Here is a 26017-nt window from a genome sequence, read left to right on the forward strand (position 1 = left end):
CCATTTTAATGCTCATCCAAGAGTTCAGAAGGAATTTGAATGTGGTGCTGCTGAGTCCCTTAGCAAACACAGGCATTCCTTCACTAAAACTGTAGTTACATGGCAGGCCTGGGGGCAGGAGGTATAACTGGGCCAATTAAGATTCTCACTAGTGTAACTGCTTCCTTAAAACACTTGTTCAAGTACTCCTGGCATCTCCCAGGTGGAGCCATGGCAGCATCACAACCCTGGGAAAGCTCTGGGAAGTATAACAGATATATTTCTGCTCTTCAGAAGCTCTCCTAGAGATTAGTAAATTCAGCTGTTGTGAAAGGAGATTGTGGAGTCTCATAATGAATCAAAATTTCCTCTCTTCATTACTAAACTGCCCTGGACAGCCACACATTCTGAGAGCTTGGAGTCCTTCAGGGTGAAGACAGAAGGAATGGGCTCTGCTTTGCTTTTCAGTCAGTGCACACTGCCCTGTAACCTCCTGAAGAACCAGTGGCACAGCTCCCTGCTCAGTGCTGGGGCTATTCCATGGCATTCACTCTGTACAGGTTTTTTAAGTCACAGTACTTCAAGTTTTGAGTGACTACAAGCAGTTTCTACTGGAGAAAAACTTTGGTCATGGGGCTTGCTATTACTGAATTAAAAAATTTCCAGGTAGCACAACATTTGATTAGTAGAACCAAGACAAAACTAAGGTACTTCAGGAGTTCCAGATACAAGAGAATGGCAAATAAAAAGTAAAGCATATGAAAATATGGACCAATAATACTAACAGAACTTTGTCTTGTAAATCAAATATATGTCAGATTGAAAAAAAGTCTGGTGACACCAAGAGAGGATAAAAACAACAGATGGAGCACATAAGGGATGTAACAAACTGCTCAGAAGAGAGAGGGAAATGTGAAAGATGTTTCCAACTTGTAACAGTGCTTGTCTCTGGGGTCAAAGTCTTCAGGAAAAGAAAGCAGTTGTCAAGTGGCTTAAGTTAGCCCTGAACTGAAGCTGTTCAGTACACCCAAAGACTGCTCAGATCATGGGTATATGTTGCATAAATGTCCATGTTTGGAGCAAAAGGACTTGGCTGGGGTGAAGATAAAAATGCAGCTGCAGAAGTAATAGGAATAGAGAGTTTACGCTTAGAGAGAAATCAAGATTATTTGGCAATCCTTGGAATTAGAATGCTCAAGCTCAGGATCTCACCTTAAGTATCAATAATTTATTCAGAAATTATTGACATGCAAACAAAAATTGATGAGCAGTACTGTGAAGTTAAAATACAATGAACACAGATAAAGGTGAAGCCTACCTAAAAAGTGCAGGAAATGAAACATAAATGCTACTTGGTACTGCTTTATGCATGTGTTGTGTTATCTGCAGCACAGATGAAGTAGCATGAAAATACTTCAGCTTTTCACTTTATATGAAAGATGTTTGCATATATATATAATGAAAATCACACATAAACAGGAATACAGATGTCTTACAGGTCTCAAAACATCCTGTACCTGAAATCTGAAAGAAAGCCAGCACTGTAGCTGCAGCTGCATCTCAATAAATTTTCGTTCAAGTGATGTATTTGGGGCTGTAGTAGTAACCACATGCCTCAAAAGAGGCTTTCATTGGCTTATTCAGGATTAGGTTAATAATCCCATGAAAGTCCTATTTTGAGGAACTGCACTGTGGAATAGTTCTTCTGACAAATATAAAAGATAATGAAACACCAAGCTGACCTCCTACAAATTCAAGAAAACCAGCCCTGATGGCCAGTTAACACTTTGTCGTGTACAGAGAAACTGCCCTTGCAATCTGAGCAGTGATTTGAACAGATAAATTTTGTCTGGAAAAGAGAAAGAGAACTAAGTCTGTGTTCCAAAAATCTCCTTCCACTGTCTGTTTATAAGGTTTTAGAGAGAGAATATAAAACCACACTCTCAAAGGAGCAATGGGTACTTTCTGGATGTCTCTCCAAGTATTCTTGTCTGACCACTGCCAAGGCACCTGGGACAAGAGCCTTGTGGGTCCCTTCCAGCTCAGAATATTCTGTGATTCCCTCAGGCTTCTCATCAACTCTAGCAGCTTTGCAGAAAAGATCCACAGAGAGCCACTCTGCTGGCAGCTCAACTGCAAGAACTGACTCAGGACAAAAAACGACTGAGAGGTGACAAATTTCACATTCCTACTAAGAAATTTGAAATATAGTATTTTTAATGTCAATAAAAATTATTTCATCTATTTAAAAGAAACATGAAAATGATGCTTTTCAAGCAGACTGAGCACAACTAATGACTGCTCAAAAGCCCATGAAATCAGTGGTTTCTGTTGACTTCAGAATTGAATCTGACAGAATTTACATCTGCTTATGAAGAGTGAGAGGAAAATCATTCCTAGTGATGTCACATTAGACTATCAGAATGTCATGCTCTTGGTTATCCCCCCTGTCAGAAGAAATGGCATTGTTTCTGTCATATCAGAGATGGTGAAAATGGCAAATGACTTCCTAACAGTCACATCAGTGGACAAAAAGAGTTCTCTAACAGAACAATAAGACAATTTAAGTTTAAAACAGTATTTTTTTACTTTCTATTTCAGTTTTAGAGGGGAACACAATACTGGAGTGAACTCTGTTAGCAGCTTTCTTAACTGCTTCACTACAGCCTTTCAAACTAACAATGAAATGAATCTTTTTTTTGAAGGGAATTATTTAACGGATGTATTTTCATCTCAGACTAGTTATTGCAGAAACAATTACTCCATCAAAGCAGACTCTGAATTTTTTGTCTTTGTGACTACAGATTAGAAGAATGGTTTCCTCATTAAATCAGTGCTCTAAATCTCACTACTATGACTGATAATCTTGTACATGTTACTGATTTAGGTATGTTTTATGCAGTTACAGTTAAGTGTTTGACAATAATAATATTCTGTTTCTGTAACAGACAAGACAAACCAGGTACTTGACTATTTAATAATTCTGAACTTTAGAACATATGAGATGAGGCACAGTAGTAGAGATTATGATTATTTCTGCTCCTGCAAATCATGACACAATGTGACAATCTGCAATTTATACACAACTTAGTTAAAACCAAAAGAGACAACTCCCATTTCCATAAAATCATGCATTTAAATAACACCTGCTACTTACACATACAATCAGATAAACACTTGTATCTATTATCTTATGTGGATCAAATAAGCCCAACTGATCCTTCACAGGCAATTCCATATGCACAGCTATCCTCATTTTTAAAATTCAGTTGCAATTCTTGTATGTGGTTCTAATAAGACAAACCTTCTAGGAGAAAGAAAAAATTTAATGCAACTAAAATATGCCAAAACACTGAGAAAAAAAATTCTTACCTTAAATGAAATGTACAGTAATGTAATTATTGGTATAGAATACTTAATCACCTGTGTCTATGAGAAATTGAAAAAAAAAAGGTTATTTTGATGATACATTTAATAGACTTAATTTTTAATGTATTGATATCTGAAATATTTAATGTAGTGGAATTTAAGAGACTGAATTTTAATCCCATATTCTGATTTTATTTTCAAGTAAAACCCTAACTACAGACCCATCACAAAAGATGGACATATCTTTAAATCTGTATTCTACAAGGTGGAAAATATTGTCACTCAATATAATTGACTGCAATGGTCGTCTCAGACTGTTGACGATTTCTTAATATGGAGACTTTTTTAGTAAAATTATAGTTATTTTTCACAGCCACATCTATATTGCCATCTAGTGTATTCCATCGGAATTGTTGAATATAGAAACCAGCAGAAAATCCATTTCACTTACTAAATCTATACAAACATCCAGCAGAGATACCTGGTTTGAGAGAACTAAAGCAATATTCAACCCTGAGCCTTGACTTGGTTCAGATGCAGCCCAAAGCCCAGTGGATGAAAGGCAGTGCTCACCCTCTGGGACGTGTAGAGATGGAGACACTTGAGGATGAGTTTCCAAACCTCTGTACTGCACAGGCCAAAGGATGCAAATACACACATGTGGGATGTCCAGAGGTACTTCATCCTGAAAGAACACAAGCATTTGGAGCTCTGCAAAGCTGCTTGTGAGAGCAGTTAATGTCTAGAGAAATTCTGAATGCAGTTTTCTTGGACTTTCATGCTTCTGAAAAAACTGAGCACAGGACTGACACTGCACTTTGCTATGCATGCTTCAGAACATCTCTGTTCCCAAACTTCCATTCTTTCTGGCAGAATTTGGGAAATGCCTCAGTCTACAAGCAGAAACACACTAGGGAGATAAAGAAGGTTCATGATCCTATCAATTTGTGGTCAACATATTTTACACTCTTATAAAAATAGACTCAATCATCTGAACAAGCCCTTAGTAGAATCAAAAAAATATACCTCATTGTGCTTAATGCCAGACATCCAAAAAGAACTGTGTGAACTAAGCTGTAGGCAGCATCAGGCTTCAGTGTCACTGTATATTCTTCCTTTTTTCCCTTAAAATGGACTTGATCTGAACCACTAATTGAAGAAAAAAAGTGTTATATTAGGTTGTGTAATATATTTCATATAATTATCTGCATTTTAAAAAGCTCTGGATCTTTCTGAGGCCAGAAACAACAACCATTGCTATGAGCCCACAACCTTCTATTGTATCTATGATCTAATTTAGCCTGATGCCATCAACTTGATGCAGCATCAGGTATTTCTTTTCATGTGCAGATTTCTGGAAATGCAATTTTACATCAACTTCATTAGAATAATGAGATTAGGCAAGCTTGGCTTCTTTTTTGAAGCAGCTACTCCCATTTTCAGAGGGCTTTTGATGAGAGTGAAGAATTTAACTGTGATTTGTGGGGTTGTGCTGGTATGTCTGAATGTTACTAAAGCCAAAGACTGGAAGCAGAGTTTGGGAAAATGAGCCCTGAAGGGAGTGGCTATTGCTTGAGGTGTCTAGCCTTGTCAATATATGTGGAGGGCCCTTCCAAAAAAAAAAAAAAAAGAAAAAAAAAAAAAAGAAATAAAAAAGAAGCTGCTTCAGTTTGTGGGGTTTTCTTTTTTAAGAGCAGGGGATAAGTGAGATAAATGCATTAAAAATTAGGGACATGTTTGGGATTACATCTAGGCTTACAGAAAATAAGAGCTGCAGAATCTTTATTTTGAAAATTGACTGATCCAGTAAGTTCCTGAAGAGGCTGGTTGAATACTACCAAAACTATTTACATATTACTGACATCTGACAATTACTACTGTAATATGTAATTGTCATAACATAGTTTTGGAATATCTTGGATAATCTCCTTTCTCTTGTTCTCTCTCCTTTTTATCCAGTCTTCCCTAAAATCTCTGATAGTGACACTAGTCAGGTGACACTCCTTGAATTTTTGCTTTATCAAGTTTTATATGATCCCTTCTACCTTTTGCCCAGGTTGTACAAGTAAACTGAGAGCTCTATAATTAAGCCTTTTTTAAAAAATAACATTTCTGTCTGATTTTCTTCTGTGCTCTGTAGATACCTCAAAATCCCACAGATTAGCTGGGAACTGCCAGCAGTGATGCAGTTACAGCTCCTGCCCCTTCACACAGATCACGAAGTGCAGCACAGAATATTCCAGCTAATTTCTGGGCAGTTTGAGGCTAACACCTGGGAAATCTGTGATTTGGAGTGCTTTGCACAGGGAAGATGGGATGAACTAAACAAACTAACATTGTTTTAGATAAAAACACCCTTCTCCTGCTTCTCCTCATCCCAAAAAACCCAACCAACATTATACATACTGCAAAACTTCAGCAGCAAAGAGCTTGACTGAATCTAGGGAAGGATGTTCCTTTGGTTACATTTTTAGCTTCAATTGGAAGTTATTTATTCTGCCTGATTTCACTCTCATACACCCCACCCCTCAGTAGCTGTGCAAAGCAATGCTGTGTTTGCTGCTGTGTTCACCTGTCAGTTCCTCAGTCAGCTGAAGAAAATTGATAAAAATGTGAATTTTCTTAAAACTGTATTTACCTGAGGTTCCGAAAGGCAACAATTACAGCTGCTACTGTCAGAAGGAAGAGAACAAATCCATAGACATAAAAAAGTAATGTACTGGAGAGTCTTGAGAAAGTATTTAAAGGTAGCAAACCAAAGGCTTCTTCACAAAGATACAGGTTAGCATCAAAATCTCTAAAAAAAAAACCAAAACACCTTTGTCCATCATGTATTTCATAACTTGATGTCAAAAATGATCAAAGTTTCCTTTCTTCTCAAGAAATTATAAAGCCACAGTTGTGCAGATTATTTTTAAGGCAAGTATAACACAAACATGAGGTAAAAGTTTGATTTATTGCACACATTTGAAATAGGAACAACCTGAAAGCAATTAAAGAAGTCACACCAAAAAGCAAAACTGCAGCTAAATCATACCTTGTTGCTCCAAATCCAAATTTTGCTTTCAGGAATTTGAATATATGCTCATCTGACTCAAGATTAAGAATTTTCTACAAGGGGGGAAGAGAAAGGAAATTATATTTAAAATATAAAAAATGTGGCACAATAAACAGCTTTTTTCATTTAAATGAAACTGTAAAGCAACAGAGGCTTACTAAGATGGGTGTTTTGCAATCAAAGAAGCATTCAGTTTTAACTGCATTAATTGAAAACTCAGTGAAAATCTTTGCAAATGCTCAACAGTATAGATCTACAACTGATATAAAATTACAGGTGAGCTTCAAGTTAACACCAATTACCTGGTGTTAACCAAGGATTAGCAGAATGATCTTTAATTTCTAAAATGCAGTTTCTGAGATGCAGAAAAATTTCACTGCAGTTTTTGTTTAATGATATTCCTGTAGGTGGTTAACAAATAGCTTTTAACATAATACAATGTGTAATTTTTGATATTAAAAATTATTTGCCTACCTTAATGAATTTATTTATTAGAAGAGTCAAGCACAGGACTAGTAGAACATGGAGGATAAGCTTCCCAAACCTATTAAGCAAGCCACCCTTTTTTAGGTTTTTCTACAAAGAAGAAAATATCAGTATTTCAGTCCTTTTTTTTTTTTTAATGCATTTGAAACAAAAGCATACAGGGTATTTTAAACAACTGTGATCTGCTAGTCTTGAGCAGCACCAAATTTGCATTAGGGTAATTTAAGCAAAAATGCACACAGAAGCAAGCAGCCAGAATAAAAATATACTTCTTGCACAAAACTGAAGAGACAGTATCTTAAAAGCTTTGATCTGGCAGAGTTTTGGAAGCAACCAAAAAGTCTTTCTTTGGCAGCAGCCCTAGCATACTTACAGAACTTATTCCCTAATTTCCACAATCTTGTGTGCCTTTTGAAATACCTACTCATTATACCTTCCACTAAACATGAGAAAGGATTTTCTGGCTCCATCAGTTGATAGGGTTTTGAGCAATTTTCCAGTTACAAGCTCCAGATCCAGATAAGCTGTCCACAGGTGACTGGGAATAGGTGCACACAATAGGAATGGCCCTGTAAACTCCTTTCTTGTGGTCAGGGACTGTCACCAATGTCAGAATCAGAAAGAAAAAGAACTGTAACTACAGTAAAAAACCCCTAAACTTTGAAAGAAACAATGGATTTCAGGAAGCTGAACTCGACATGAGCCTAGCTGTCCTAGTTGTTACAGATTATTTTGTTGGAGGCAGATCCATAAATGCAAGCCAAGTCCTGCTGAAACAGGTGTAAAGTCCATTTATGCATTTTTTTTTTTTTCAGGATCCAAACTGCAGCTTGCACAATCATTAATGTTAATAGCAATCATGGAATTATGATGTCTGATGTGCTTGGTTAAGCTGCAGTTAATGTAATGGAAATCATTATTTGATCAGGCAATGTTTTGGTTGCTGTATGCTATAGTAATTCCTCTAATTATTATTACTAAATGAAAATTATAATGCATCTAAATTACTCATTCACACACACACACATATAAAAATGCTCTTTATTTAGTACTAAAGAAGTATTTTGGTACCTACCTGGATTGTTCTTGCTATTAAGACAGAAACATTAAAACTTATAAGTAATGATCCAAGAATCATAGAATTGAAGAACTGTAGGACACAGACCAGCAGTAACCCAGAAATCTGAATGATATAGAGCCATGTAACCTGTAACAATAATGAGATTTTTATGTCTACAAAACTATACAGTCATAGGTGCTTTTCTCTGAATATGCTTTAGAATTTATTTCAACATCAATTATTTTTGCAAATAATGTATCATCTTGCAGTAAATCATTACATTTAAAGCCATTACTGTATCCTTTTTATATTTATGTTCTGAACTACTTAGGTTAATATTTTATGTCCATTTTATACTTAAGGAAGCCTGATCCTATACTCAAGCAGATTAACTACTGATTATAGGTGATTGTAACTGCAGTGTGAGGAAAATATTAGTTACTTAATATTTGGAAGATGTTTTTATTTTCTTTAGTCCAAGAAATGTTTCTGTAGCCTCTGTGATGTCTTTATGACTGAAGAGTTATGGCTCAGTGCAGTTCACCACAGAAACATCACCTGCCTTCTCAAATTTTTCAGAAATAGTTGAGTATAATCCCTTTTGGATTATGCTAAACTCTGATCAATGTTCAGCTCAATGTAAAACCTAAACCCCAGCTGATTTTCTGACACAGTGGTACCAAAATATATATTTTACCTCCGAAGTGCAGTCTAGTGTTACAGCAGTGGTGTAAATCAGTATCTAAAAGCCCAATAAACTCCAAGAATTCTACGTAGTGCTTTTTTGAAAATGAGTACAGACATAGTCTGGTGAGTCTGTTTTGGAATAACTCAGGATGAAGCTGGTAATTTGCTGACTTTTAAGGCAGCTGACCAGTCACATTAAATGTTGACTTCAGCTTGCAGCTGCTCATATAATGAAGAGTTCAGAAACTTAAGTAAGTCACATTTATCTTGATATGCAGGCACCATACTAATTTTCAGTTAAATTAATACAATCTGTAAAGTTCAAGTCTGCTTCAAATTTAAAATGAATTTACATTAATTACTCTTCATCCTCCTGTAACCTTTCCTAAAGTTAGAACCTTTTTCAAACACTGCAAACTTTCACCATGCCTAAAATGATCTTGGCAGAATTTCACAGCAATGTTTATGTCAAAGACAGTGTTTTCATCTTCTACAGTACATTTCTGTTTTGTAAGATTGACTGTCAATGATCCCTGACCTTCTTAGTAAGACTTGTTTTATTTTCTGGCTTATCCTGCTCAGCAACACAGCAGGGGCAATGCTGTTATTCTGTGGTGAATGTCAATGCAGGCAAGACAACTGCTTCTCCCCAGCAACCTGGTGTTCTGCATCTTCTTCCTGTGCACACAGCTTGGCCCTGACTGGCAAATAAGAATGTGCAATGCTTGAGGCAAAATTCATACACTGCTTTGACTTCAGCTTACACAAAGATTTCCTGTGGTACTTTCTTCTTCTGGCAGCTTTGAGAGGCCATACTAAAGCTGGCCATGCTAAAGTGGTATCAGATCAACTGTTAGGATGATGTTTGGAAGAGTCAAATAGTGTCTAAACAAAAGTAGACAAAAATTAAATAGACATGAACTAGGTTCGAGTGAACAAAAACCAGAAATGGCATTGTTTCCATCATGCACATTTACACTTGCAGGGTTTATACACTGAGATTACTTCAAAGCACAAGGCACACAGCATTATCTGTATTCTTCTGGGCATTCAGGCCACTGCTTAGGAAAACAACTTCAAAACTGTTAGCTTTATGAAGACAAAGAAACAAAAGTAGGTTCTTTCAAAGAGAAAGTTACCTTTGCTGTGGGAAGCATGTCCAAGCAGTCCAGTATGAACAATGCCAATGCTTGTATCAGCATCATAAACTGGTTAAACTGCCAAGTCAGGCTAAAGAGAAATGTTGCTATGAATACAGCCATGAGTGTGAGCCTCTGGAAGGAGGGAACAAAGTTTTATCATTTTCTTTGTTAAAACACAAAAAATCAAGGAAAAAAAAAAAAAAACCCAAAAAAAAAAAACCCCAAAGAAACCAAACCAAAGCTCATCTCAATCTGGTTTTATTTTAAACCACTTTTAAAACACCAAATCTTCTAACTGCAATAACAGCTTGGAGGATAACAAACATTTTATTAGAGTTACAAATTCTTGACTTATGCCTGTGTTTTATTACTGTAATACCATCTGCAATCAAACAGTGAGATCTCAGATAGTTCCATCCCCCAGATTAAAATGCAATACTTGTTTTACTGTGGTATAAATAGCAGTTACTTGATCAAAATGAGGAATGGTAACTCAACTGTGGGTCAAAGAAACTGTATCACCCTTTTGCTTTATTCTTGCAGATCAGGCCAGTTCTCTGTTACTGAGTTTATTATGTCATACTTGTCAGAAATACTCACTTGTTGAGCAGGCTGTAGATGATTTCTGAATAGGTATGTGATGGCTGCTATCTGAACAGCAAAGAATGGCAGTGCCCAGTTCTCCCTTAAAGGAATGGTGAATTCTACCCTTGTAGTATCTACTCTGTACAAAACAAGAGAGTTTCTCAAATTTAAAATCAAGCAAACACTTGGTGACAGACAGCTTGCAATGACAAACATCTTTGTGCTATTTTAACTCCTTTTTTATAAAAATGGAGGCTCTACAATCCAATTCCTTCAACACACCTGGTCCTGAAAATAAATCACTACAAAGGTTCTGCAAGTTATCCATTGTTTCTGCATCTCAAATGATGTACTTCAGTTTCACTAACTGTAAAAAACATACACTATGGATTACATAGCTTGGGTAATTTAGAAATGACAAATACACCCCAAACTAAAAGCACTCACAAAATACAGCTTGTGGATTTCCACACGAAAAGTCACATTACTTCATTTTTTGCTTTGCAAATGCACATATAAGAATAAAACAGGACATAATTTTTACTGTGATCCCAATAACTTGAACATGAAGACAGTTTAATTGATTATGAGGTTTTGGTCATTTTTTGAAGTTTTTGAACATATGAAGTATGTTATGGAAAAATTCCCCAAAGGATGGTCATTTGCAAAACCTGATTTAAAAGCTAAAAACAAAGGATTCTCTTTTTCCTGGTGTAGAGGAAATATTTGCTAAAAAGGCAAGTAGGCGACATATCTGAGACATGCCTAGCTGGAGAAAGAACGTGTCTAAATGGAATTATTCAGTAGTCTCAGATGTAATTACTCTGAACAGAAAGGCTTTATCCAAATCCATTCTATGCACTTATTATATTGCATAAAGGAAACAAGCTCTCACTCTTCACCAATTATCAGAAAGATGGACAAATTTGCTCCAGATATTCTGTAAATGGAAGAGATGACCTCATGAAAGAAATGTGTGAAATACTGTACATTGCATGTGGCTTTTAATTACTTTTATATTTGGAGAAAGAAACATCTTGCCTCCATACACCAGTAATTATTCTGTAGTGTCAGTGCTTGCAGAAAAATTCCTTCAGAGCTGTTCATTAACATATCAAACATTTCTGGTAGAACCAAGACTGTACTTTTATTTTCTTGAGCAATTTCCAGGTAACAGCCAATGTCACCAGTCTTAGCTTCATGCCAGCAGCTTAATTCTGGCATAAAGCCACTTCTTAGGTTTCTATCTCCAAACTGGTAATTCTCCAAGTGATAAAGCACTAGAACAGTTCAATTACCATGTTTTTTCCCTGAGGCTTAGAGCAGGAAGTGGCTACAGGAATAAGGGGAAAGAGAAGCTGAACTTCAGATGAGCTGAGGTTGTGGAAGGAACCCCTGGAGGCAGGTGTGGGCCAGTGAGGAGACACCTGAAGGGCTTCCATGCAGGTGTTTTAACACCTGAGAGATCCTAGGCTGGATAAGACATGGTACATCACCTGGAGCTCCAGACACATCTGAAAGATGTAGTCCATTTTCAGAGACTACTTTAAGACAAAATTTTCTACTCAAACTTCCAGCATCTTTAAAAACCCAGTCTGATACACCAGCTCATTTCTGATTATTTTCTAATTATTTTTTGTTATTTAAATATGCTTTCCATTTTCTGTCCAATTGGAAAGAGGCCTTATAGTTTCATGTTTTGTCCAATTAATCATGCAGTTAAAGCTTTAATGCCTTACCTTTGAAACTAGGTAAAATTTTAGAAAGATTAAATGTTTCATCTGACTTACCTGTTTGTAATATACCAGCAAGCTGCCAACAACCCTGAAAGCCATGTTCCACTAAGAAGCCAGCTTGTTACATACAGAGCAATGACATAAACTGCCTGAAGTCCAAACAAAGTGTAGATATAAAAATAAACAGGCTCTAGGTATTGCTGTAAAACACAAGAATACTGATGTTGACATTAAAACACTCACGGGGGGGATTATACTTAGTATGAATTAGGTTTTGCTTTTACAAATTAAAAAGGTATCAGGAATATTTCTAATTAGAAAATATCTACAAAGGGGAGCTATGATGCACTGCGCAATCTTCATAATGCACTTACAATCTAAAGCCATAAATAAATGCCTACCTGAATTGGAAGAATCCTATACAGAATGCTGAGAAACACCTCCTGGTAAACATTCATTCTTTCAAGTATGTTAATTGTCCTCACAGATTCAGTTTTATTGTCATATACTAAACCATGTAAACCTTAATGATAAAGAGAAATTGAAATAGGAGATTGTCATTTTCCCTCTCCATCTTCATTTGAACAGTGAATAACTTTTTCAAAGGTATTTTAGGATTTCTCATCAGACACTGCAAACTTTCAGTCAATGATTCAGAACATATTACCTCTGAATCAACATGACCTTCTGAGGTCTTCAGCTTCCCTGCTTCAAGTGTGACTCACAGTGCTAATTCAAGTACTATATATTTAGTAGTGTATAAAACATTTATTTTTATACTTCCATCCCCAGCATAGAATCTGTGGTACCTTCTGGATCCTGAGAACTGTTATTGGCACTACTTTAATCACAGGTGAAGTTATTATTGAAAAATGTGTAGTATAAGCAAAATTGCTAAGGAGAAACAGTTAAATATCTAGAAAACTTGAGACTGTCAGAGAAAGCCCCATCACTGTATATGACTTCCTTGGAAGCTGCTCCTTGTGTCACTTACTGTCCAGGAATACAGCAAAAAACATTGCCCCTTCCCATGCCTCAAATTAAACAAGAGAAGAATAAAAATGAAAGTAATAAACTGAATAAACCAGCCAGCTGAAACTTGAACAGATATGAAAGTTCTCCCTCAAAGTGACTGCCTTCATCAGCATGTGAAGGTGTGGCACAGAAATCAATGCACCACGGTGAAATTTATTATATCCATAAGTTAGTGGCTCCCTGGCGCAGGAACAGAATAAATCTGTCTCCAGTACAATTGCTACACTATCTTTCATAGTTATGGTATGCCCTGTTCTCAATTATATTTGGAAAAAAAAAACCCCAATCAAACCTACAAATAGATAGCTGCAAAACTTACTTTACAGTTTACAATACCTTGCTGTATGGAAGCAGCCTGAATCATCTGTTTGTAGTAGGAATAATAAAGTCCACACTCAGTTCTGAATGAAATTTCTCTTTCGACCTCCTGCAAGTGAAGTTCAACAGTAAATTCACTTTCCATTTGCTTTTCAGCATCATCCAAAGCTGCCTTCAACTCCAATTGCTGCTGCACCAGGGAAACTGACCTCCGGAGAGCCTCCAGGCCTTGGGTTTCACATTCTAAGCAATTTACTTCAAATAAAGGTAAACATACATGGACAACTTAGGGTGAGAGGCAGACAGCTGGGGTGTAGATGACTCTTTTAACTGGGGAAATGTACAAGCTTTTTGTGATTCTGATATGCTGCCTGGAAATATTTTAGACCTTTCACTACTTTTTTGCAATTTGACAAGCTTAGATTAGCACAGTGGCCCACAGCTGGGCTGTAAAGCTGCATATCCCTGCTTTGTGCATTTAACCTTTTCTCCCAGATGTAGTTATCCCTTTGTGTTCCATGGCTTTGCCAGCCCAAGGCTCAATTAATTCAGTGTGGGGGCTGCACCATGGTGCCAGGGATTTTTCAGCTGGCAGGGCATGCTGCTGCCCACTTGTTCAACACTGCTTTTTGCAGGAAGGCAGCTGGCATCGCTCTCATTCTTAAATTACAGGTGAAAGGAAAAGGGACTCTCTACTTGGCTTTAGGGCGCGGTGAACTAATTTCTAATTTAAAATGTTCAAATTATTTAAACTAGATACACTTCAAACCAGTTACATTTCAAGCTATGCCTTTTTCTTGGCTGATAGTGCAGCTGATGGGGTCTAGTAAGATCTGAAAGCTCTTTGCTTTGGAATGCACTTAATTTTGTTACCTCATTAGTTGTGAAGATCCACGGCTTTGGACAACCACATTAAAACAAAGATGGCACAAACAACCAATCTGATGAGAACTAACAATTGTCTTATACAGAATTATTCTATTATTAGTGATCTTTTTGGTAATTTGTATAATAACATCCCAGCAAATGTATCTCCTAAGCAGTAAGTTAGAAAAGATCTCTATCCCCTTAGAAAAAGTTCATACCGAGGTTTGAAAATCCAGTGAAATCCCTATATGTGGTATATGCAAGTCACTAAAAAATTTGTGTGATTTATAAAAATAACCTTATGAATTCATCTTTCTGTACAAAAGAATGTTACTGAAATAGCAGAGTATTACTTTTTCAGACTTGTATGAATGCCATTCTTGTTATGCAACCTTGCACAGAACCCCAAGACTTTCAACTTTCTCATACAGTCCCAACATCTATGCTGGAGCAGAATCAATTCTATTTCAGAGCTAACATAAAGCTTGACAAAAAAAATAATGTTCTTCTTTCCTCTGTTGCCCAGTAGAGGTTCTTATCTCAAATCATGTGTTTTATTGGAGTCAATTGTTGACAAACCAATATTAGTTCCGGTCTGAGAAGCCAATAGATAAAACCACAACTGATTCAATCTAAATTCAGAATTAAACTCTCACAGCTGCCCTGTGACATATAAATCATCGTCATACCAAAAGCCACACACTTAGCAAATTGAGAGTGCTGGATTTTAAACAAGCTCTAGTTTCAAATTCATCACTGCTGGAAAGTTTTCTGATACCAAAAAGTGGCTGACTCTTAAATGCTCATAAAGAAAAAAACAAAAGAGAATGCTAACATTTGGAATTTATTAGGGGGGAAAGAGAAGACACAGAGGGGGATCTAATTAGCAAAAATGCATTCAAACATGATTAATTTGTAATCCTGGCACCAGCTGTATTCAACCAAATGCTATACTTTATGAGACAAACACTAGTGCGTTTTACATCTGTTTCATGCTAAGATAACATCTGTTTTATTCACTGAAAATACTTTTCCACTTCTACAGCAATTTATACTTTTCCTAGCATTCCATGTCAATAAAAACATACAGACTTATGGGTAAATATTGTGAGAGCACGTGCTTATCTGTCTGTATATTTCCTTTGTGAGGTTCTAACAAAGAAGTTATCATTGTTCCAAGGGAAAAATAAAGAACACATTCCTCTGGGACACACAGAGAGCTGCTTATTATTTCAATTCATGCAATTGTATCCTAATAATATTAAGCTTTCACGACCAAATACAAAGGACTTTCTCTCAAGGGCAGTGCAAAATTTTGGAGCTTATGATTCCTCAAACTCCTTAAGCAAGTCCTTCAGAATGCTGAGCAAGCAGCCAAAGTATGAGTTGAGTTTTTCTATAAATAATGAGCATAAATAAAGCTCCAATTACTTTTCTTTTTTTGAGATAGCTAAAACGAAATTTGTGTAATTGAAACTATTTATTACTTTTCAATTTAAGACCAGGAAGATTTGAAGATTTTCTCAACACACAGCTGCTGTCAATGGTCCCAGTTTAGAACAAGCCTTCAGCAAATGTATTTAATCCTTTGAAAGCTTTCCTGGCCGTTTAACCTCAAGCCCATCTGTTTGAGGGCATGTTCCAGATCAGATGTGATCCAGAGTAAAAGTACCCCTAACACCTCGACAGGCACTTCTGGGCTAAAGAACTGCCAAAGTCCTGCATGCCCTCCTTCCCTTCATGGTGAGCAATCACTTTGTGCAGTTCTCATTACTTCTTTCCTGCTTTTCTTCATAGAGTCATTTTGTTTGGGGCTGGAAGGGACCTGAAAGCCCATCCAGTGCCACCCCCTGCACTATCCCAGGCTGCTCCAAGCCCCAGTGTCCAACCTGGACATTTCCAGGGACCCAGGGGCAGCCACAGCTTCTCTGGGTTTGCATTCAAAATGTAAAAAGGGAAAATATGAGCACTTCACAGACTAAATTCTAGTATTCCTATCCTGAAAGACTTACAATTTTGCATTTTCATCCCTAACTTCCCGCAAGCAGCAATTTTATTCAAAGGAAAAATCAATAACAGTATCTAAATGCTTACTCAGAAGGCATGAAGAAGAAATGAATGCTCTGAAGTTTATCTGTTTTTCTTACAGTATTAATTTGCTCTGTGGCCTTGGCTTATTCCTGTTCAAAGTGTCTTCAGAATTTGCATTTGGACAAGCAATGGCTGACAGGAGAGGTGGCCCCCCATACTGTTATTTGAATAGCAGATTTTGTTCCCAAAAGATGATATACTGGAGGGGCAGCCACTAAACTGCTACTGAAAATCACTTAAAATAGACAAGCCATTTCAGATGCGTTATGCCAGAACATTTACAGAAAACTGAGAAAGATTTTTGGATAAGAAATCTGTTTTGATTTCCACTATCACAAACAGAAATGTTTGTTGGTTTAATGTATATGAGAAGGGACTCAAATTTTTTTCTTCAAAATTAGTTGATCAATTTAAGTGATTATAACCTGTGAACCCTGCTGGAAGGGGACACAAACACAGCTCCTGACTAGGTGTCATGATATGCTGAATCTTTTCTGGTTTGGTTTTTTTGGTCATTCTTTCAGGGAGTCTTGAAATAAAAAAAAAAAAAGGAGCAATTGTGTACTTCCTTCATTGCATAAACCGCTCTTCAAGCTGTGCTTTTTCAGTTTTTGTGGTAAGAAAACAATTGTACATCTTTCTCCTGTGACCATGGCTAATGGATAATAGCAGGCACATTTACCAGCAAACAAGAACAAGACACACACACAGAGCAGCAGCTGAAATCAATGCACTGTTGAAAGCCATATTCAAAATACAGCAAAACAGTTTAACAACGACCAGACAGTTTTTCTACTTGGGTGAACCATTGCTGGAAGACACCCAAAACTGAACTGGCTTTCGATGAATTGCAATTGAAATTACAGAAAGGCAATCACTGCAAGTGTGTGTGCAAGTCCTGACTCCAATTATTTAGGAGTTAGGAATCATGACTTTGCATAATAAACTCTTTTTACTTCAAATTTTTAGGGTTGAGTACAACTGTCTACTTTTTAAATACACAGTTGTGGTGTTCATGTATCAGTAGGGTCTTCAGAAACAAAATTCCACCTTTTGCACCTAAAAGGTGCAGATACAAACATCTGCCTGGTGCAAAAGTGTCAGAAAAACACTGCAGACCTTCCTCAAATAGAAAAGTACCTTCATATAAAAGAAAATAAAACAAAACAGGTCTCCCACTACATCTCTGTATTAATTAAGTTACTACACAAATCATTCTGGGCATGAATTCTTATCTGACTAATTGTAGCTTATTGGATGAAAGGAACAAAGTTAAGGGGAATAATACACTGTTATATAATTTTTGTATCAGATTTCAGCAACATAAATCCTCAAATTTTCCCCATTTACAGCCAATTTAGGGTGATTGAAGTCAGGAGTTTAAAATACATGGAAATAGAACTGATTTAGATTTTTTATTTTATATATTGCAGAGCAGTGGTGATATTCAACTGTATTTCACAGGCATGGGGGTTAATAAAACATTGGATGTGCATTTGGAATGTATCCATTTATTCTAGGTTATGTTTAATGAAAATATAATGAAATGAGACTACCTCTGCATTTCACTAAGCAAGGCATGCAATAATTGTGGGGCAAGGATTAGACTACAGTTCTCCCTTCCCAGAATCTGGGCAGGGGTATGAACTAAAATAGAACTTACACTTTTCAAACTTTTGCAAAGTTCAGTTAATACCTGCAAAAATACATGCTTTGGCTAAACTATAAAGTGTTAGAGAAGAAAGCACCTTGTCCACTTATTTTCTATGTGATTTTTGAGGGTCTGATCATTCTTAATATATAGAATGTGCTGTAATGACAAGATTAGCCAGTTGAGAAGTGCTGGAAATCATGTGCATACCCCTGCAGAGACCACAGGCACAGACACAGCTGTGGATTTACAGATATAGGGATGAGCCTTCCTGCCTCAGCTTTGCAGGAAATTTCAGACTCTTCATATGCACTCTTCCCTGCTACTCCTAAAGCAGTATTTTGTTTAAAATGTGCACTGTGTAGTCTGCACATGCATGCTCTGGTGGAGATCACATCCCTCTGAAGAAGAGACAGTGAGACCAGAGAGTGTCTGCAGCTCTTCCTCCTTTACCCTGCTGCTAAATGAACTTACTGCTTTTTAGAATCTTTCCTTGAAATTGGCTGAAATTGCTCTTGTTGCAGTGTTACCAGCTATCCATCACCTCCATGGGATGAAATAACAGCTACATAGATAATAGAATCCAGAGTACAAAAAACGAGAGGGGTTTATTTCAGTTTTGATATCTAGTGGCATTCTAGTGTACTTCAAATGAAAACAGTAATTATCAAATAAAACAACTGTTTCACCTATTGAGGGGACAACTTAATTACAACTACAGAACTGCTTATTTCAGTCAGCTCTGTGCTCCTCTGGGTCAGTTGACAGAATAAAAAAGATGTATCCATTATGTTCATACATTGCCACAAGCCCATGCCTGCTTGTACTTGGAAATACACAACACCTTGAATTTATTCACTGCTTGCTTTTGGAAACAAAAGGCAAACCCAAGGTGCACCTTCAATAAATTGAGTACAATCTTTCTATATAATCAATGGAAGATAAGTGTGGGCACAACACAGTATTACATGTATAATACAACAGCAACTGTTGCAGGAAATGCAAATTATTTGTATTAGGGGAATACAAATATTTCTGGGCCACAAAAAGTGTGTAGCATAGAAAAGACATATTGCAAGGCAAGTATTCCAGTTAAATATACGTAATCTTCCAACAAAACAATACACAGATCTAAGAGAATGGATCTTAGGCATTTGAAAGGGAAATGACTCACCTGTTCTTTTCTCTGGTTAAATTTAACTGCAGGTACAGCTGCATTATTTTCTCTGCAGTGATTCTATGATAAAACTAAGTCAGTCCTGGATCTTGGGAATAGTTGGGTTGACATTAGTGAATGGCAGAAACGTGTTTTGATGTTTGCACATTAAGGATGACATTATATAACAATAATTTTGAATACCAAGAGACTGTCCCTAAACTATATTACAAAATAATATTACAACGGTGGAAATACAATTCAGGAACTGTGTGCCAGGATTTTGCAAATCTTTTCTTTTAACTGTCGGTTTTTATTTTAATTTTAGATTGCTTTCGATAAAATTAAGATGATTATAGAAAAACATACAGTAAAATGTTGAAATTCTACTGTAGATAAAGATCAATTTTTGGAAGAACCATAGCTACAAATCAGAAAGAAGCTCTCTAGAAATATTTTTAGAGAAAAAATTGGGGACAGGTATTTATAGAACTGATGAAGTACAGTGGGAAGGGAAGCACAGCAGCACAGCTTTTTTTAAATTGAATTTTTAAAAATTAAATATTCTTGTATTGTGCAGCTTGCAAGACAAATTAAAAAAAGAAATTTCAACTAATGCTCATATTAACACTCCACAAAACCACTGATGAAACTAGGAAAATTATTATTACCTTGATATTGGAAAACCACAGGTCATTTTCATGCAGTGTAGCCACATAAACAGAAGTAAGAAGTCCAAGAGAGATGGCAACAATTCCACCAACAGTTATTGAGAGTATGTTCCACACCTTTCCACCTGGAGGATCTTGAAAGCAAAATATTTCAGTCTGTAACTGTGAAACATATTGTTGAAACTACAGGGATTTTGGAAAGCCATTTATCCATTGCCTATGCTAATACAGTTTACATTCTGCAGGTAACAGAACACCTGGTTTTAACACATATTTTGTTATTATTTTCTCAAATAGGAAAATCAGAGTATTTTAATTACATACAAAGGGAAATAAAGTGTGCTTTAGTTGGTATACTTTAAATTTAAGAACACGATGATCCTACACAATTTAGCTCAATGCCATAACTAATTTTTAAATCTGAACTGAAATATCTTCCAGAACTTTTGAAATTCAAGCAATACAGCAGGACTGATGACAAAGCAAGAAATTCACAAGAAAGGTCTAAAAATAGCCGCCTTTGGGGGGGTGGGGGGTTGCTCAGTTTTTGTAAAAAACAACAGTGAAGGTTCAGTAGCCTCACTAAATAGCCACACAGAGACTGAAGAGCAGCCAAAGCAGCCTTTGATGGTGGGGTCATGCTCTGAATTACAGATGAGCTCCTCTGTCCTCTGACACAGGAGCAAGGGCAGGGATGGGATGATGGCAAAGAAAGGATGTGTCTGACCTCCAGCCTCACTGTGCACTTCCATTCCTGGGGTATGGTCAATGTTGATGTCAGGTTCAATATGGATTATTGATCTGGAAATGTGTCTTTGAAATGGCTGTTTTATACTGCGTGTGACATCTGCTGAAGGGTTCCAGCTCTGCAATTCCATGGAACTGAGGGCTGGGCTGCAGGACAACTATGACCACTTGCCCTTTTTATATATGTGTTTGTGCAGAAACATCAATCCATTCACATTCCCAAATTCAGAGAAATATTTAGTATTTAAATCAAAATATCCCTTAAAATAAGTTAATCTAAAAATCTCCCAAAAACCAAGGAACTTTGTCAGCTCTAAAGCTTTCATTCCATATATAAAAATGTCAGATTTTCATTATGTAAACAGATCCTGGAATTAAGACACTTAATGACTGTCTTTAAAATTTACCCAACTGGTATGCTATAAATTAAAAAGCAGAAGTTTGCAAATCAATTCAGATTTTAAATGCAACCTGCCTATTTTTACGTACATTCCATCAGTTATCTTCAAATCCTTTTATGTTACCAATGATTTGGACAGGGATTCTTCGAAGAACAATGGCTACATACAAGCTGATAGTGTGTCACCAATAATAAATTTGAAAAAACTGTTCTCACCAATTTAAATTAAGATTTTAAAACAGAGATAAGATTGACATGCAGCAATCTGCATGAGACCCTCTGTCTCATCCAATTAATTTTGGTGACATTTGAGTATGGAAATGCATTTGGCACACGCCTAGCTCTGAACTGTGCTTAGGACAGATCAAAACCAAAACGCTAATAAAAAGCCATAATGTCACTTTGGTTTTTGTTACCCACCAGGCAGAATTTTCCCATCAGGCTTCACATTTGTCTCCTCTGAAGGCTGATCTTCAGCTGCTTCTGTGCCTTTTCCAACCCTTCTCTGTCTTACGGTTGTCATGATGTCAGTCACTTTAATTCATTATTCTCCAGCCTGACTCCTAAATGGACACACACAAGCAATGCATCTTCCTACCCAAGCAGTCACTTGATACTGCATGAAATATGTGAAAATAAAACCACATCTTACTGATATCAAAGACTTTGATTTCTAGAACTCTACTGTACATAAAGTCTATCTTATCAAAATGCAAGGTTTTTCTTTATATCTCACTCAGCAAATTATGGAAAACATTATCTTAGAATTATAAAGACTAATGTTTGCTATTTTACATACTCTTGAACAGGTTTTCAGAAAGATTCGTTGTTTTGACTGTCCTCAGTTTTCCAGCCCTTAATTCAAAACGTACACCAGGCTCCCTTTTAAAAAAGTCTAATGCCATTAAAGAAAAATTCGTTTTTTCAGCCAATCTTAACTGGGTGCCTAAAACATGAAGCCAGTCATTTAAACCCTAACTTTCGGGAAACACCAAAAAAGGGGATCAAAATATGCAGAAATGATGCCAGAGAACACTCGGGTTATAAAAAACCGGAGGCAGCACTAAGAGCGGTCGATGCTGGGCAGCCCCTGCCCTGCGCGCGGCCGGGGCTCCGCGCTCGGGGCCGCTGCCACCCCTGGGTGCCGCCCATCCCTGCCCGGGGCACCGCCCGCTCCGGCCCGGGGCGACAGCCGCTCCCGCCGCTCCCGCCGCTCCCGGGGACACGCGGGGACGCGGCCTCAGCCGCGCAACTTCGCGCGAAGCTCCCGCAGCGGGCCAGCCTCGCCTCCTCCCCGCGCACCGGCAACACGCGTCCTGCGAGAGCGGCTTTGCACGCACCTGACAATTCACTAGCAAAGGCAAGACGCTCACCCCCGCCCCGCCGGCCGTGCCAGCGCTCCTCGCAGCCGCTGCCCCGGCCCCGCCGCCGCGGGGAGCCGGGCCCGGGGCCGGGCGGGGCGGGCCCGCCGCCCCCGCGGCCCGCGCGGCCCCAGCGCCCCGCCGCGCCCCGCCCGCGCCCCGCTACCTGCGGCCGCGGCTGCTGCGGAACCGCCCGGGCCGAGCGGGCACGGCGGGCGAGCGACGGGAAACGGGGAAGGGAAAGGGGAAGGGGCGGGCGCGGCGCTCGGCCCTGCCGGGCGGAGACCGAGCGCCGGGGCGGGCACAGCCGCCCGTCACAGGCCCGGCCCCCCCCGGCTGCCTCCCGGTTTGAACGGGCCGCGGCGGGCGAGCGGCGGAAATCCGGCACGGGCGGCACAGGCGGCACAGCCCCGGCACAGGCGGCATAACCCCGGCACAGGCGGCACAACCCCGGCACAGGCGGCATAACCCCGGCACAACCCCGGCACAGCCCCGGCACGGCCCCGGCACGGCCCCGGCACGGCCCCGGCACAGGCGGCATAACCCCGGCACAACCCCGGCACAACCCCGGCACAGGCGGCATAACCCCGGCACGGCCCCGGCACGGCCCCGGCACAGGCGGCATAACCCCGGCACAACCCCGGCACAGGCGGCACAACCCCGGCACAGGCGGCACAACCCCGGCACAGGCGGCACAACCCCGGCACGGCCCCGGCACGGCCCCGGCACGGCCCCGGCCCCGCCCCGGCCCCGCTCCGCGCCGCCCCAGGGGCTGAGGCGCTGCGGACCCTCCCCACGAGGGTCCCGCCTCGGAGGCTGCTTTACTGCCCTGGAACTCATTTGTAGTGTTCTTTTAAATGTATTCCTCACCACTCCTCTGCCCCCGGCATAGTACCGTATATGTGTGACTTTAAAATTGAAATTAGGGCTGCGTGTTCTGTTCAACGCGTTATAGGCTCCACTGTATTTCTTGCTTAACTGCACCATAAACGTTTAAAGGGGGAAAAGACCTTTTGTAGCTGGAAGATGAAGGCAATGCCAGACTTTGTTCTACTTAATGGGTACGACCTACCCCTGCAGTAAGTCTCGATTTTAAGTTTTACTTGCGCTGTCTTTAGTAATTGTAGAAGAAGCCATGCCCCATGAAGCTGTAACCAACAAACCGACTCCAGGTCCCATCACGGAATGCTGATTTCCCAGTACTCCATACAAATTCTGTGGAATTGTCGGGGAGAGAGTTCACTTCTTCAGGACAATATTTAGTTGATTTTCCATCACACTTTTATAGCACAGCGGTACTTTTTTTTTTTTTTTTTTTTCCTCTCTCATTGCACAACCTTGGTTCATTGAAAAACTTAGTCCATTAAATTCATAGAAGGTATGCTCAGAGACAGCAAGAAAATGATGTAGCAATCATCCTGATCATTCTGAAGTTTGAAGCCATTGACACTAGAAATCAGGAAATTTTTCAGTATCTGCTCTTCATGCTTATTTTGTTTTGTAAGTATTTTTTAGAACCAACAGAATTGTCTCACTTCCTCTGATCAAGTTCTCCAAATATTTAAACATTTCTACTGTAAGTCAATTTATGGCCATGCTACTTTTGGTTTTGGGTTTGGTTTTTCTGAGCAATAAGGCAGGTCATACATTTGTGGGGAATGCTCAAAATAAGAATGAAAACTAAATAAATATGTGCCTTACCATGGGCAATAGATTTACCTTCTTTTTGTCACTGCCGCATCCTAGATGTCATGGGCTTGTTGAAATGAACACGTTGCATATGTACAATAAATTTTACAGTGTAGATAAACACCTTGAGTCCATGCAGGTTTTTGTGTAAAGTAGATAACTTATTTACATTTCTAAGAAAGGGGATGCTGTGGAAGATATTTCCTGGAATAACAGTTCTACTTCTCCACTACTTGTAAAGAGGCCAATGCAAAGTACATTTTACAACAAGCAGTTACAGAAATGGTTTAGAAAGCATAATCAGTGAAGAGCTTAAGGAATCCCTGATAAGGGAGGAGTTATCTTAATTCTCCTGTGTTTTATGACCCCGTGCATGGATGTTATGGATTTGTATGTGGTAAGTCACTGTACTCAGCTGAAGTTTTCTATTTTGTGGAGTGATGCACAGGACCAACAGTACAAATCTCACTGACATTTCTGAATACTAACACAATATACACTGCAGAATAGTGTTATTAGAACTAAAAAGTTTCTGTAATATAAAAGTGCTACACAGCTTTACACAGTTGTTAATGTATCTAAATGCTCAGCTATCACCTTCTGTCTGAAATACTAATACTTACTGTTCAAATTTCAAATAGCAGTAGATTAGATACTAGAGGAAATAAAAAATGCATTTTTCCTCATTTCTGTATATTTTAACAAGTAATTTCCTGTTGCAATAAGTAGTGTTTAAGTGCAGCACTAGGAAAAAAAGTTATTATTTAACATATTCTCGCTAAAACAATTGATTATTTCAGCAACATCTGTTGATAAAAATTTAATGTTTCAAGTGTGAGAATACAGAAGAACTAAAGAGCTTCCAGATGGTTGTTAATATCTAAAAGTTGTATTATAAAATGTAAATTAAAAGTCACCAAACTGTAGCTTGCAATTAATAATACTGATGATTATATCATAACTGTACTGTTATAATACTGTTGCATTGCTGGCTTCTTACTTGCCAAAACAGGAAAAGAATATTTAACAATATTCTGTTTGCTCATTCTGTTCCAACAAGATCGAAGTAGCAGAGTGTTCATGTTGGCACCAAGTTATCCACAATCCCAGCAAATGCCAAACATCTACAAACAGGAAACGGTTGGAAGAAACTTTAAATTCAGTTTATTTGTGTTTTCTCTTGGATTGCACTGTAGGAAGCTACCATGAACTAGAAAAGCAGAGGACTGAAGTTCTGCCCCAGTAAATTTTAAGTCTAAACCTGCTGTTTTGAGCTGCTGTTCAGCAGCCTTGTGGTAGGTGGCAAATATGGCAAATTTCTGGGTTCTCACTTTTCTCAACTTTTAAAGGTTGTCAGGGTCCTGAAGTTCTTACTTTTGGGCAAAAAAATCTTGTCTTGACCAATTGTGAATTTCATTAGCTAGCTAATCTTACATCAGTTCTAATGGTGTGTCCCTTGCTGGTGTGACAGCTCTTCTCCAAACAGGCCTCAAGCGATTCAGAACAAAGGCTCCCCGTGGTCCATCAGCTTTCTGCAGCAATTCCAACCCTGAACACTTGCCAGAGATCTGGGACAGAGTGATTGAATCCCAGTGCTGTGTGCCAGAGTTCTGGCTCCTTTTTTCCCAATTCCCAGGGCTGTTCCAACCATCACGGGACCCTCGGTGCTGTGTCCCAGCCCGCCCCGTGTCCAGCCCTACCTGTGATCACACATGGCCAGGTCATTTATGGGGGCAAGAAACTTCTGAGGAGGCTCTTGTGCTTTGTCCAGCTGAAGTGAGGAAGGTGTTTTAGCCCAGTGAACAGGATAATAGGACCTGGATGGCACATCCTACTGCAAATTCCTTTTTTCCCAGGTTTTGCATTAGAGATGTGAAAAAGCTGCATGACACAGCATTCTGTAGTGTTGCATCTAAAGCCATTTGTAGT

General features: G+C 38.7%; 1 protein-coding gene across 6 annotated transcripts in view; it reads right to left on the reverse strand.

The window, feature by feature from the left end:
- Positions 1 to 22661, reverse strand: part of DPY19L3 (dpy-19 like C-mannosyltransferase 3) — a 34434-nt gene extending 11773 nt beyond the window's left edge. For 3 of the 6 annotated variants that reach the window (XR_002466373.2, XM_021540837.2, XM_021540870.2), the window contains exons 1-15: positions 22379 to 22487; positions 21459 to 21601; positions 19892 to 20025; positions 13474 to 13564; positions 12504 to 12625; positions 12157 to 12302; positions 10382 to 10505; positions 9779 to 9913; positions 7968 to 8099; positions 6881 to 6982; positions 6386 to 6459; positions 5987 to 6145; positions 4375 to 4497; positions 3922 to 4033; positions 3352 to 3408 (exon numbers count right to left, since the gene is read on the reverse strand). Coding sequence is in view for 5 of the 6 variants with exons in the window: in XM_021540837.2 (XP_021396512.1) it covers positions 3352 to 3408; positions 3922 to 4033; positions 4375 to 4497; positions 5987 to 6145; positions 6386 to 6459; positions 6881 to 6982; positions 7968 to 8099; positions 9779 to 9913; positions 10382 to 10505; positions 12157 to 12302; positions 12504 to 12625; positions 13474 to 13564; positions 19892 to 20025; positions 21459 to 21561 (1614 nt within the window). In the remaining variant the exon portion in view is untranslated. Of the gene's footprint in view, positions 1 to 3351; positions 3409 to 3921; positions 4034 to 4374; positions 4498 to 5986; positions 6146 to 6385; positions 6460 to 6880; positions 6983 to 7967; positions 8100 to 9778; positions 9914 to 10381; positions 10506 to 12156; positions 12303 to 12503; positions 12626 to 13456; positions 13565 to 19891; positions 20026 to 21458; positions 21602 to 22378; positions 22495 to 22565 lie in introns of those variants that run through there. The other 3 variants (XM_021540845.1, XM_021540853.2, XM_021540861.2) reach the window with 3 other exon arrangements.
- Between the last annotated feature and the right edge of the window lie 3356 nt (positions 22662 to 26017).

The sequence above is a fragment of the Lonchura striata genome, chromosome 13 (assembly GCF_046129695.1).
Source record: "Lonchura striata isolate bLonStr1 chromosome 13, bLonStr1.mat, whole genome shotgun sequence".
Taxonomy (NCBI): domain Eukaryota; kingdom Metazoa; phylum Chordata; class Aves; order Passeriformes; family Estrildidae; genus Lonchura; species Lonchura striata.